This window comes from Microtus pennsylvanicus, chromosome 1 (assembly GCF_037038515.1).
Source record: "Microtus pennsylvanicus isolate mMicPen1 chromosome 1, mMicPen1.hap1, whole genome shotgun sequence".
NCBI lineage: Eukaryota > Metazoa > Chordata > Mammalia > Rodentia > Cricetidae > Microtus > Microtus pennsylvanicus.
In genome coordinates, this window is record NC_134579.1 from 124,584,665 (window position 1) to 124,597,055 (window position 12,391).

At 49.8% G+C, this 12,391-nt stretch overlaps 1 protein-coding gene across 3 annotated transcripts in view; it reads right to left on the reverse strand.

The window, feature by feature from the left end:
- The window catches only part of Acacb (acetyl-CoA carboxylase beta), a 125,982-nt gene that overhangs the window by 14,739 nt on the left and 98,852 nt on the right, over positions 1-12,391 (reverse strand). For all 3 annotated transcript variants that reach the window (XM_075983013.1, XM_075983023.1, XM_075983003.1), the window contains exons 34-41: positions 11,457-11,672; positions 9,564-9,719; positions 8,690-8,893; positions 7,292-7,447; positions 4,391-4,513; positions 3,948-4,217; positions 2,225-2,322; positions 1,024-1,144 (exon numbers count right to left, since the gene is read on the reverse strand). In XM_075983013.1, the coding sequence (XP_075839128.1) occupies positions 1,024-1,144; positions 2,225-2,322; positions 3,948-4,217; positions 4,391-4,513; positions 7,292-7,447; positions 8,690-8,893; positions 9,564-9,719; positions 11,457-11,672 (1,344 nt within the window). The remainder of the gene's footprint in view (positions 1-1,023; positions 1,145-2,224; positions 2,323-3,947; positions 4,218-4,390; positions 4,514-7,291; positions 7,448-8,689; positions 8,894-9,563; positions 9,720-11,456; positions 11,673-12,391) is intronic.

Genomic DNA, 12,391 nt, shown 5'->3' on the forward strand with positions numbered 1-12,391 from the left:
AGCACAGGATTGGAAAGGTCATGGGGATGGGGTGATTTGTCATATAAAACTGTCGAACACATAACACCTTTATTTTTTATTAAAAAATTTGCATTTATTTATTTGGTGTACATATGTATGTATTTGTGAGTGTGCTTGTCACAGCACGCATGTGGCGGTCAGAGGACAGTGAGAGTGACTTAGTTCTCTCCTGCTGTCATGTGATTTCCAGACTGAACCACATAGTCAAATGGGGTGACAACCACCTTTGCCCAGAGCCATCTCGATGGGCCCCTATTTTTAATTGAATTTTGTGTTTGTCTGGTTCTGAGACAAGGTCCCATTATGTAGCCTTGGCTAGCCCAGAACTTGCTGCATAGACCAGACTGACTTGAACTCAGAGTGATTTTCCTGCCTCGGCCTCCTGAGTGCTAAGACTTCAGGGATTCAGAGAAAGAGTCTGAGTTAAAGCTGAGACAATACTGGGCCCTGTGACGTTAATGAGCTCCAGGAGCTGCTGTACTGACAAACTGTATTCACACACAGAGCAGGGAAGGCCAGGTGTCAGCACTCAAAAAGCTTAGACAACAAGGATTTCAAGTTGAGGCCAGCATGGGCTAGTCAGTAAGATCAAGTCTCGGGAAAGAGAGGGGAGGGCCTGGGGAGACGGCTCAGTCAGCAAAGTGCTTGCCAAACAACCATAAGGACGTGAGCTCAGACTCCTAGCACCCATGAAAACTTAGGCATGGCCGTGTGCGCCCATAGTCTCAGCGTTGGGGAAGCAGAGGCAAGAGGGTCCCTGGGGCTTGCCAGTCAAAGTCAAATCGGCCAGTCACAGTCAAATCAGCCAGCTTCAGGTTCAGTGAGACTCTCTGTTCCCCAAAATGTGAAAATTAATTGGAGAAGGTGCCTGATGTTGACCTCTGACCTCTATGTGTACGTGAACTCACGTGTATACACACATACACACACGCACACACATACACACAGAGGAACACACAAAACGGAAGAAAATGAGAAGGAAGAGACCAGAAGGGAACGCACCATGCTGATGGTGACAATTTCTTCATAAGCCAGGGAGGCCTCTCCTGCGATCATGCCTGAGCCCCTCAGGTTCTCCACGCCTAGGTTGGCACTCTTCCCTATGACATCCATGATGACGTATCTGCAAGGATCAAACACGATAAAGTCAAGACCCCCAAAACAAAAATGGAAGTACTCATTTCCCACAGATGTGGGGCAGAAGAGATGAGCAAAGACAAAGCGTTTGCTGGGACACAGAACAATCAGAGGCAAAGCAAAGACAGGGGCTTAGGACCCTGGGACACTAATCTTCTAAATGAGACTCTTAGTGAGGTGCCACCTTACCCCACATCCCGCAGAAAACTAGCTTAGCCCCTGGTCTGTGGGGACACCAGGGACTATGAGGGAAAGACACTTAGTCATGATTCATGACCCAAAAAGGTGAGACACCAGCAGGCTCGTAGGAAGATGTTCTGACGGGTACAGTTAACTGAGTATTGCTTATTTCATTACGGAATTAAAAAAAATGTTTCTCAGGGCTGGATATATGGCTCAGAGGTTAAGAGCACTGGCTGTTCTCCCAGAGGTCCTGAGTTCAATTCCCAGCAACCACATGGTGGCTCAAACCATCTGTAATGAGATCTGGTGCCCTCTTTTGGCCTGCAGGGATACAGAACACTGCAGACACAATAAGTAAATAAAGCTTTAAAAAATGTTTCTTGTGAAATTCACACTCCTAGAGACTGCTGACTTGTTTGGTGCTGCAGCTGGGAACCTCTGACAGTCTCAGGCACCCAGATGGCCACTGAATCTTTGGGATGACTAGGTCACAAACTGAACTTTTGTCCCTGAGACTTCATGAGAACTTAGTTTACTGTTCCCTGCCTGAACTCTGCTATCTCAAGTAAAGGACAAACCACCGAAAGTATGACGCAATGGCAGAGCACCTGCCCACCTTGTGCGAGGCTCAGCAGAGAAAAGGAAAGAGGAGAGAGGGGGCGGAGGGACAGAGGGTCAGAGGGAAGGAGGAAGGGAGGGAGGAGTGAGTCATTTGGGGATAACCAGGATAAGTCACCTGGAGATTGTCCCAAATGGTTAAGTCTTCAGCCCCCCACATGGAAGCTCAGGGGTCCACCACCCACAAGCCTAGAGATGTGCCCCTTACAGGCAGCTGGGCTGAACGGGGGTTGCACTAGGCCTTGCCAGCCCGTGTTGTGTTTACCTGGATTCACCTTCATCCTCAATGTGCTTGCAGTGCACGGAGTTCTGGGCGCTGATCTGGGTGTAGTCTTGGGGCGTCAGGTACAGGTATCTAAATCCCTTAAAAACACACTCAGTGAGACAGGGAATCCAGTTCCATGAACTCAACAGCCACCAGATGTTTTAAGGTGCCAGTGCCGCCCAAGATGGTTGTTGAAAGCATCAGCTGCACAGCTGCACACCTCAGGCTCACAACATCTGTAAACCATGTGACCACTTTGAGCTCATCTCTCTTCCCCACACACAGCCTCAGGCTCTGCCTGGTTACACACTGTGGAGAAATGTGTGTGCACTTGTGTGTGCACATGTGTGTTCGTGTGTACAGGTCGAACAGCCCAAATGACAGGGACCAGAAGTGTTTCGATATGTCTGAGCTTTGGAATATCTGCTTCTACCCAACGAGACACCTTAGGAATGGAACCCACATCTAGATGTGAGACCCATTCACGTTTTTAGGCACCTCTGGGCTAAAGGTAACCCTATAACATACTGTCATGATTCGGTGTCACTGTGACCCATCCCATGAGCTGAGTCATGGAGAGAATTTGTTACTTTAGAGATGAGGTTAGTGACCAAAGGGTTTCAGATTACAGACCATTTTGAATTTTAGATGTTTGGACTATGGGTGAGCTAAAAAAATAACAGAAAAAGAATTTTTGATTTCCAGAGTGGTTTTTGTCTCCTTTAGGGAAACAGCATCACTGTCCATGAGAAAGCGATCACCCCACTGTCTTCCATTAGTGGTGTGTGCCTCCAACCCCAGCCTAGGGGAGATGAGAGGTGTAGGTAGGTGGGTCCCTGGAAGCTTCCTTGCCAGCTAGCCCAGAAGACCTGATGGATTGCAAGTCAATGAGAGAACCTGTCTCAAAAAGGTGAAGGGTGACACCTGAGGCTGTCCTCACCTCTACAGGCATGTACACACACACACACGCACATGCTCACACGCACACATACAGTCTAAGGCCTGGGTGTGGGATATTATTCACTTTACATTCTGGGTACATATGGATTTAGAACCTGGCACATGTCACCTTCATGTCTACATGTCCCATTTATCATGCCCCTAAGGGGTGTTTTTGGCCATTTCTGCTAATCACTATGCCCCAAAGCATTTATGTTTCTTCTTTTCCTTTTTCTGAGACAAGGTCTCCCCACATAGGCCAGGCAGATCCTGAACTCTCTCCTGCCGCGTGAGCCTCCCGAGTGCCAGGAGAACAGGTATGTGGCACCGTGCTGGCTCAGTAAGTGGGAACTGTACTGAGACGCTGTGCAATGCACGTGGCACTCCTTCCCACCGTTCTGTAGGCGCCATCAACACCCCGCCAATGCAGTGCAGGCTGTGTCTCTTACCTGAAATGCATCGGGCTACAAACAAGTTAGATTTTGATCTTTTTTTTTTCAGGCTGGCATATTTGCATATAAAAATGAGATCTCTTGGGAGTGGGCACCAGTTCTAAACACAGTGTTAATCTCTATCACAGACACCTCACACTCAGCTTCTTCAGGCCCCTGCGCTGTGACTGTCACTCAGTGAGGGGGGGCGGGGTGGACCTGCCATGTAGGACATCATGCTGACCCTTAAGCTTTGGGTCTGGAAGCATTTCTGATGTGGGACTTTGGATGAGGGGTGCTGCGTCTCTTCTAGGTACGTGCCATCATGTTAGTACCCCCCCTTCATGACGTACTTTGTGGGGGTCCTCCGGGTCCACCCAAGCCACTTGGAATATCTGCTTGATCTCCTCGGCCAGACCCATACGGGCCCCACTGTTGGCAGCCAAGTAGATTTTGGGGATGCCCTCTGCCCGGGCCATCTCAGATGCCCGCAGATACAGGAAGTCCTCCTCTATGCCGAAAGAGCCGATTTGGAAGGTGATGTCATTGCTGATGACGATGGCGTCCCGACCGTCTGGATACTCCGGGGTCTTAAACCTCATCTTGAAGGCCACCATCCCCACCTGGGAAAGAGATGCGTGCTAAGCAAAATGACTTTGGTTCTTCCAGGTGACATCCGAAGCAAGCTGACCCAAGCTGGGTTCTGCCCAGGTCCTACCTCATACCCACCTCGTACCCCTCGTGCCCACCTCCCACCCACCTCCCACCCCGTGCCCACCTCCCGCCCACCTCCTACCTCATTCCCACCAGGAAGCCGGTTCATCTCCACCAGCTGTCCCTGGGAGTCCAACACAAGCTCTGTGTATGTCAGGATATCTTTGGGGTACTTTTCTGGGGAGCCCCACAGTTTAAAGAGAGCCTGGAGAAGAGGAAAAGCTTGGAGTCATGGGGAGAGAAGTACTGCCCTTCCCAGTTGGAGACAACACTGGGTAAAACTGTCCTGTTTTCAAAAATGAAAATGAAATTTATGCCCTGGCAATGCTGACGCACGCATGGGCAGCCCGTATATGGCGGATCTGTTGAACTTGTCCATACTGGGTATCATGGTCTCAATTGATGAGGACGACTGGCCAGGTCTCTTCCTTGCCTGTTCTCACCCTCTTTTTAAATCATGAACACACACATATTCACACACTCACATACATATACAGGCATACTCCACATGATGATGATGATGATGATGATGATGATGAGGAGGAGGAGGAGGAGGAGGAGGAGGAGGGAAAAGACATTCTTTTTAAACCACCCGAGTTCAGTTTTAGTGAAAGTAATTTTTATTGCACTTTTATATTTGTACATGTGTGCACAGGCACACCTGTGTAGGAAGGTACATGTACCAATGTGTGTTTGTGGTGTATGGATGTGGTGTGTATATGTGTGTGTGCATGGTGTGTGTATAGTGTGTGTGGTGTGTGGTGTGTGTGTGCCATGTGGTGTGTATGTGTGTAGTGTGGTGTGTGGTGTAGTGTGTGTGGTGTGTGTGGTGTGTACGTGCCATGTGGTGTGTATGTGTGTAGTGTGGTGTGTGTGGTGTGTGTAGTGTGTGTATATGTGTGTGTGGTGTGGTGTGTGTGTGGTGTATGTATGTGTGTATATGGTATGTGTGTGCGGTGTGGTGTGTAGGTGTGGTGTGTATGTGGTGTGGTGTGTGTGGTGTGTGTGTGGTGTGGTGTGTGTGTGTGTGGTGTGTGTGTGTGGTGTGGTGTGTGTGTGTGTGTGGTGTGTATGTAGACCACAGGTTGATGTTGGGTGTTGTCTTCAATCACTTTTCACCTCTTTTTTGGGACAGCGTCTCTCACTGAACCCGGATCTCACTGATTATCTAGATTGGTTGCCAGGAAGTTCCAGGGATTGCCCTGCCTCTGACTTCAAGCGCTCAGGAGGACATGTTTACACATGGTTTATTAAAGTGCGTTCTGGGGTCTGAATGCGGCCCTCTTGCCTGCGTGAGAAGCCCTTTTCTCACTGAGCCACTTCCCCAGCCAGGTTATACTTTCCAAAGCATTAATTCAACTTGGGACTGGATAGATAGCTCGGCGCTAAAGAGGGCTCTACTGCTCTCGCAGAGGACCCAGGATTCACATCGGGCAGCTCACAACGACCCAGAACTCCAGTTTCAGGGGCTCCAACTCCCTCTGGCTTCGTAGGCACCCGAACACATGTACCATGGGCAAGTAAACTCGGGATGTATGCAAGTACACAGTGAAGAATGAACAGAGAACTCCCGGTTGTTTCCAGTGCTGCGCCTGTGTGTGCGCGGACCCCTGGAGCTGGTCGGGGAGCCACAGATACCCCTCAGGAGAACCTAACAACGCTCTACTTCCCTCCCTTCATTCCGAGACAGAGTCTCGCTGTACGATCCAGGCCAGCCTCCCACTGCTACACTCAAGTGATGCCCCTGCCTCAGCCTCCCAAACAGCTGAGACTACACAACAGGTGCCACTGCACCCAGCTCCCCAGACACTGTCAAAGAATGGGGGTAGGGATTGCTCAAAGCCAATATCAGCTGCACCAGGATCAATTTCCTGTCTTGGTAACACACTGTGACGAACCAGAATGCATCTCTGGGGAAATGGAGCACAGGAATGCTGTTGTCACTGAGGAAACGGCTCAGGGGATTGTTCAGTTCAATTCCTTTTTTTTGGCACTGTTTTTATGACTTCTTGATTATCAGGAGACCAATTACTTTAAAACAAAATGTACACTGTATACACATAGGCACATATACACATGTACACAGGTACTGCCTCCCCTCCATGGCCCATTTAGCCTCAGAATGTGGCCTGGCAAGCAGCGGCTAACTTATAAATGAGCAAACAGAGGAGAAGCAGGGGCTGGAGGCGATGGCTCAGTCAGGAAAGCAGGATCCTCACACACACGAGGACCAGAGTTCAATTCCTATTCCAAGAAAAACCAGAGCTGGGAGGATGGAAAGAAGAGGATTCTGGGGGCTCGCTAGCTGGCCATTCTGGCCAAATTAGCAACCTCCGGGTTAACTGAGAGAGCCCACCTCAAAAAATGGCACAAGAGCAAATAAAGAAGATACCAGATATTGACCTCTGGCCTTTACACACATGCACACATGTGTACATGTACCAACACATACACACACGCAAACACATGCAAAATACACGAACAAACCAGGAGCAAATATTAAAACGTTGAGCAATTTGTCCCAGGCCATAGACTTTGAGTTACTTTTCCCCCAGCCCCCTTCGTTTTCTTCCTTTTTTGGGGGGAACGTGTTTTTTTGTTTTTGTTTTGTTTTTTGAGACAGGGTTTCTCTGTAGCTTTGGTCCCTGTCCTGGAACTAGCTCTTGTAGACCAGGCTGGCCTCGAACTCACAGAGATCCGCCTGCCTCTGCCTCCCAAGTGCTGGGATTAAAGGCGTGGGCCACCACTGCCTGGCTCCCCTTCATTTTCTAAAGGTTTACAGCATGTCACCTGTCAGCAGGCCAGAGTTAGGCTTATTTGGGGAAAGTATCATGAAGTCGCTCCTACATTAACTAATTTTTTTCCAGGAAGACCTCATCTAGAAGGAATCTCAGAAGCATAACTTAGGACAAGGGATGAATTCTGGTGGAAGGAGGGGAAAGGGACCCTAGAGGGCAGTGCCATCTGAGCCCGCAGGACTTGCCTGTCTGAACATTTCCGGGAAGTCATACACATAGGTGGTCCCCAGGGACTGCGCCTGGAATCGCTTGGCCTGGAGCAGATCTTTGGTGACGTAGGCTGTGTTGATCAGCATGCCATGCAGGCTTCCTTGCTTGTTGCCGAAGGAGTGAAACATGATCTGGATGGAAAGAGAGAAAAAGGAGAGGGGCTGGAGAGGTGGCTGGGAGGTTAAGGGCACTGGCTGCTCTTCCAGTGACCTGGGTTTGAGTCCCACCCCAACCTGAGTCCGCAATAAAAGCTCAGTGAGAGGCAGCTCTGCAGAATGGATGCTCTTTGCCATGTGGCAACCAGAGCAGGAAGGGCGTGCGGGAGCAGGAGACTGAGCTCCAGTATGATGGTGGTGGCAAAGCCCAACCCCAAGGTGTGCAGATAAGAACCATGGGGAATCAGGCCACCAGCACTGTACCTGTGCCACTTAGAGTTTGGGTAGCATACTACAGTCAACTGTAATGCGTCCTTGTGAGAAGCTGGCTGAGAGGTACAGCCCAGTCACTATTTTGTTCTATACTAATTTTTGCAACTTGAGAGCTTTGAGTCTCATCATTTCAAAATAAAAAGTACATATATACACATATATGCAGATACACACATATATACATGTAAAATAAAAAGTACATATATATGCAGACACACACATATATACATGTAAAATAAAAAGTACATATATACACATATATGCAGACACACATATACATGTAAAATAAAAAGTACATATATACACATATATGCAGACACATACATATACATGTAAAATAAAAGTACATATATACACATATATGCAGACACATACATATACATGTAAAATAGTTTTGGGTTCATTATAAAAACTCTTTCTGGGGGCTGGAGAGATGGCTCAGAGGTTAAGTGATGCCAACTGCTCTTCCAGAGGTCCTGAGTTCAACTCCCAGCAACCACATGGTGGCTCACAGCCATCTACAATGAGATCTGGTGCCCTCTTCTGGCTTGCAGTCATACATGGAGGAAGCACAGTGTATTGTATACATAATAAATAAAATTAAAAAATAAAAAATAAAATAAAAACTCTTTCTGAAAGGTGGTTGGGGGAAGCGTGTATCTCTAGGTAGACCAGTGTGTGTTCTGTATGGTAATTGCCACATATCCCTCTTCCCACCTACAGCATGGCCACGGGATGGAGTCTGCCATAGGGCTGCATGCCCTGCCTAGGAGGGTGAACAGACAGGAAACTACGATGCCCATCACACCCTGAAGCTATCTACTGGAGGCTGCCATGATCCAAGACAAAGCAAGGTGAGGACCATAGCGGTGGCTTCAACCCACATCTTGATGCCCAGATAGCTGCATCTCCTTTGACTCGTGACACCGTGGTGGCCACCCTTACGTTTCCAGATCTGGAGTCGGTCACTTCTTTGTAGACGCTGATGTCCAGGTAGTAGCCAGACTCGTTGGTGATGAACAGGCGGATGGGGATTGCACTGCCTGTGGTCGTCTGGCGGATGTTGATCTTGACCTCTGCCTGCAGCACACGGAGCTTCCACAGCCTGCTGCCGTAGCGCATGACCATGGCTCGCACCGACTCCTCGATCTGCCGAGAAATGCACACCATCAGAGCCTACCCCACATACCAAGGCAATGCTGACAGCAAGGGGGCAGCAAGGCATGCAGGAGGCCTGGTACCTAACACCCACTATTAGCTGCTAACAACCAATGAAGATGGAACCCAGAGCCTCGTGTACTCCAGGCAGATGCTCTGCCACTGAGCTACACCCCAGTGACAGGGTGACGAGTCACGGAACTCATCTTCATGTGTCACCCAATCTTCCGTGCCTCTCAGGCCCATGTAGTTTTCTTCTGGACTGTGGGATCTAGTCAGGCCAGGGCATTAGCATGGGTCCTTATGGGTTCTGTGAGCCTACAGATACTGGAGTCTTCTCTGGTCCTTTAATTGGCATCACCGAGGTCTACCTACGGCAGAACCGGCCTGTGCGCAATGCCCCAGCCTCAGACCTTAGGCTCCCATCCTGCCCAGCAGAGCCTGGAGGGGATATGAGCTCTGCTGGGAATTCTAGGTGCTCCTGTTGTCTGAGCTCAGACATCTGGGTGGACTAGCAGGTTTGTTCTCTCCTGATTCAGCTACGCACAGGCTCATCCTGAAACTCAGGGCTGGAGGGCCAAAAGGCGCAACCCCAAAGCAGTGTGGCGTGAAGAACCACGGGAAAGGCACCTAGAGCCCGGGAAAGCACCAGCGGTACAACCTTGAGCGGGTCCATGATGACAGTGGGCACAAAGTTGAGGAAGATGTGGTTGCAGTCGGTGCGCACGCTGGTGTTGTTGAACGCCACCTCCAGCTCGTCCATGGCTTCCAGAAGCAGCCGCTCCCCTTCGTTCTGCAGGTACTCGAAGGAGGCTTCCTGCCAAAGGAGGAAGGCCGGACTCAGCCACAGGGCCTGCACGTAGCTGGCGGGGAGCCCATGTACCCCCTCCTGGGGTGTCTGCTGAGATGCAGAGCCCAGGTGAGGGAAGAAATTGAGACTGTATGTCATATTCAGCCTCTGTCTTCTGCTCCCTGGTGCTCTGACATCTGGGGATGCAGCATCGGAATGCTTAGGAGATGGCTCAGCAGCAAAAGATGCTTGCTGCCAAGCCTGATGGCCTGAGTTCAGTCTCTCCATGGTAGGAGAGAACTGACTCCCACAAGTTGTCTCTGACCTCCAAACACACATGGTGTGCTCCTGCCCCCAATAAATACATGTATAAATGTAATTTTTTAAAATCCATCAGTGGCAGATTTGACTTTTTTAATCATCCCCCCTTACACACGCACGCAGTATGTCATGGACGTGTAAAGAAATGAAAGGCATTTCTTTGTGAGTGGGTCTTTGTTCACACACACAGAGTCCACAAGTAAAACGTCCTAATGCTAACCCCCACTGGCTCTGGCCGCCAGCAGTACACCTTCCATTTAGAATGGACTCCTCTCTAGAAAGGTCACCGGTGGACTGGCCCCTCCACAGAAGAGTTCTTGGTGCTTTCACGTGATCTTTTAAAGGTGTTTTGTGTATGTGTGGCTGTATGCTGTGTGTATTTGTGTGTGTGTGTGTGTGTGCGTGTGTATGTGTGCGCACGTGTGTGTGTGTGTGGTATGCTATGTGTCTGTGCATGTGTGTGTGTGTGGCGGTATGCTGTGTGTCTGTGTGTGTGCGCGTGTGTGTAGCAGTATGCTGTGTGTCTGTGTGAGTGTGCGTGTGTGTGGCGGTATGCTGTGTGTCTGTGTGTGTGTGTGTGTGTGTGGTATGCTATGTGTCTGTGCATGTGTGTGTGTGGCGGTATGCTGTGTGTCTGTGTGTGTGTGCGTGTGTGTGGCAGTATGCTGTGTGTCTGTGCATGTGTGTGTGTGCGTGCATGTGTGTGCGCGTGTGAGTCTCAATGCTCAGGAACGTGTGGAGCACATGTGTACGGAGGCCTGAAGCTTACATTGTCTTCCTCCATTGTCGTCTGCTTACTTTGGTTTTACTTTTTAAATCATGTGTACGTGTGTGTCTGTGTGGGGTTATGAGTGTTGAGTGCAGGTACCCATGGACTCCAGGGGCTAGAGTCACAAGCAGGTGTGAGCTGTATCTCTAGTCTTCTACTCTGTTTCTCGACAAATGATCTCCCACTGATTTGGCTGCTCTAACCTACTTGCCCTGGGAATTCCCAGTCTCTGCTGGGATCACTGGGAGCCGACACAACTGCCTAGGTTTTTATACAGGTTCTGGGCTCTGAACCCATTCCTCAGGCTTGTGTGGCGACTGCTTCACCTACTGAGCCATCTCCCCTACTCCTCATTTGACTTTAAAATGGTTTGTAACTGTATTTGAATTTTCATAATGTGATCACCAGTCAGTGGTCAATCAGCAAACCCAAGAAATTTCCCGAACAAATCAGTATCTTTCCATCCATCCAACTCTCTTCTCACACAGAAAATATCACAAAATACAAGACTGGCTGAGGTGCCACTGGCTGGGATGCCTACAAGAGCAGAGTCCTGTGTGCTGAGCACACCTCCTGATCCTCAGCAAGCAGCCCAGGTGGGGACTTGGGGAAGAGAAGGCCCAAGCATGCGGAAGGAGCTCAGGGCGGGGTGGAGGCACCCTATGCCACCTTACCTTGGTGATCAAGTCCGAGTGCCGGATGATGGCGCGGATGAAGAACCTGTGGTCGGTCACCTCCAGCCCTTCCTTCACCTTAGCGGCACCCAGGTAAAGATGCATCTTATGGTTGGCACAGGGCACAGCGGTCAGGTCAAAGTTGCGCATCCGGCTCAGCTCCAGCTGGAAAGCCAGGGCAGGCTCCAAGTGGCGATAAATCCGGTCTTCTGCAAACTGTAGGCCAGTCAGAGAGAGAAGCTCGCTTGACTCTGTGAGGACATGCCTGAGCGGTCCAGGCTCCATGCTGCCAAACCCTGGCACTCAGAAATGACCCATTCTTTGTGCAACCTCATCAATGGGATTCAAGGGTTTTGGAGGTCATGGACACTGTGACACCAACTTCTGTATGCACCCTGCTTCCCCCAGGACATGCCAGAGCCACAAGGCTGCTGTCTGTCTTCAACTTCTGAACCCTTCTTTATAGAGGTAAAACCGCCAAAGGAATCAGCTGACAGTTTGGGAAACTGAACCAGAGAGAAAATGAGAAGACCCCCTCCCTCAGAAGGATGGTGTTTAGCTGAGTAAAGCAGACCCTGAGCCAATCAAAACGCTGAACTTTGCTGGGTTCCTGGGTCTGCGCTGGGAGCGAGGCCACCTGCTCTAGGAGTCAGAAGGGGCTGGGCTCTATGTGTTTTAGGGTGATGAACCACACGGATTTGGTAACTGTGAAAACCACAGGTCATATCTAATGACATGGCTTTTACTGTGCTCCAATATTTATTTAGGAAGCAGGCAGCTGGAAGTCAGCTTGAGCACAGCATCAAACACAGAACTTAGCAAGTGGGTAGGAGCCCCACGTGTCTGAGCTTGCTGCAGGAAACAGGAAGTCCTTCTGGCAGTGTCGTTCCAGGGAAACGTGAGGGCCCACACCTCAGGCTCTGAGCATGCCTGCA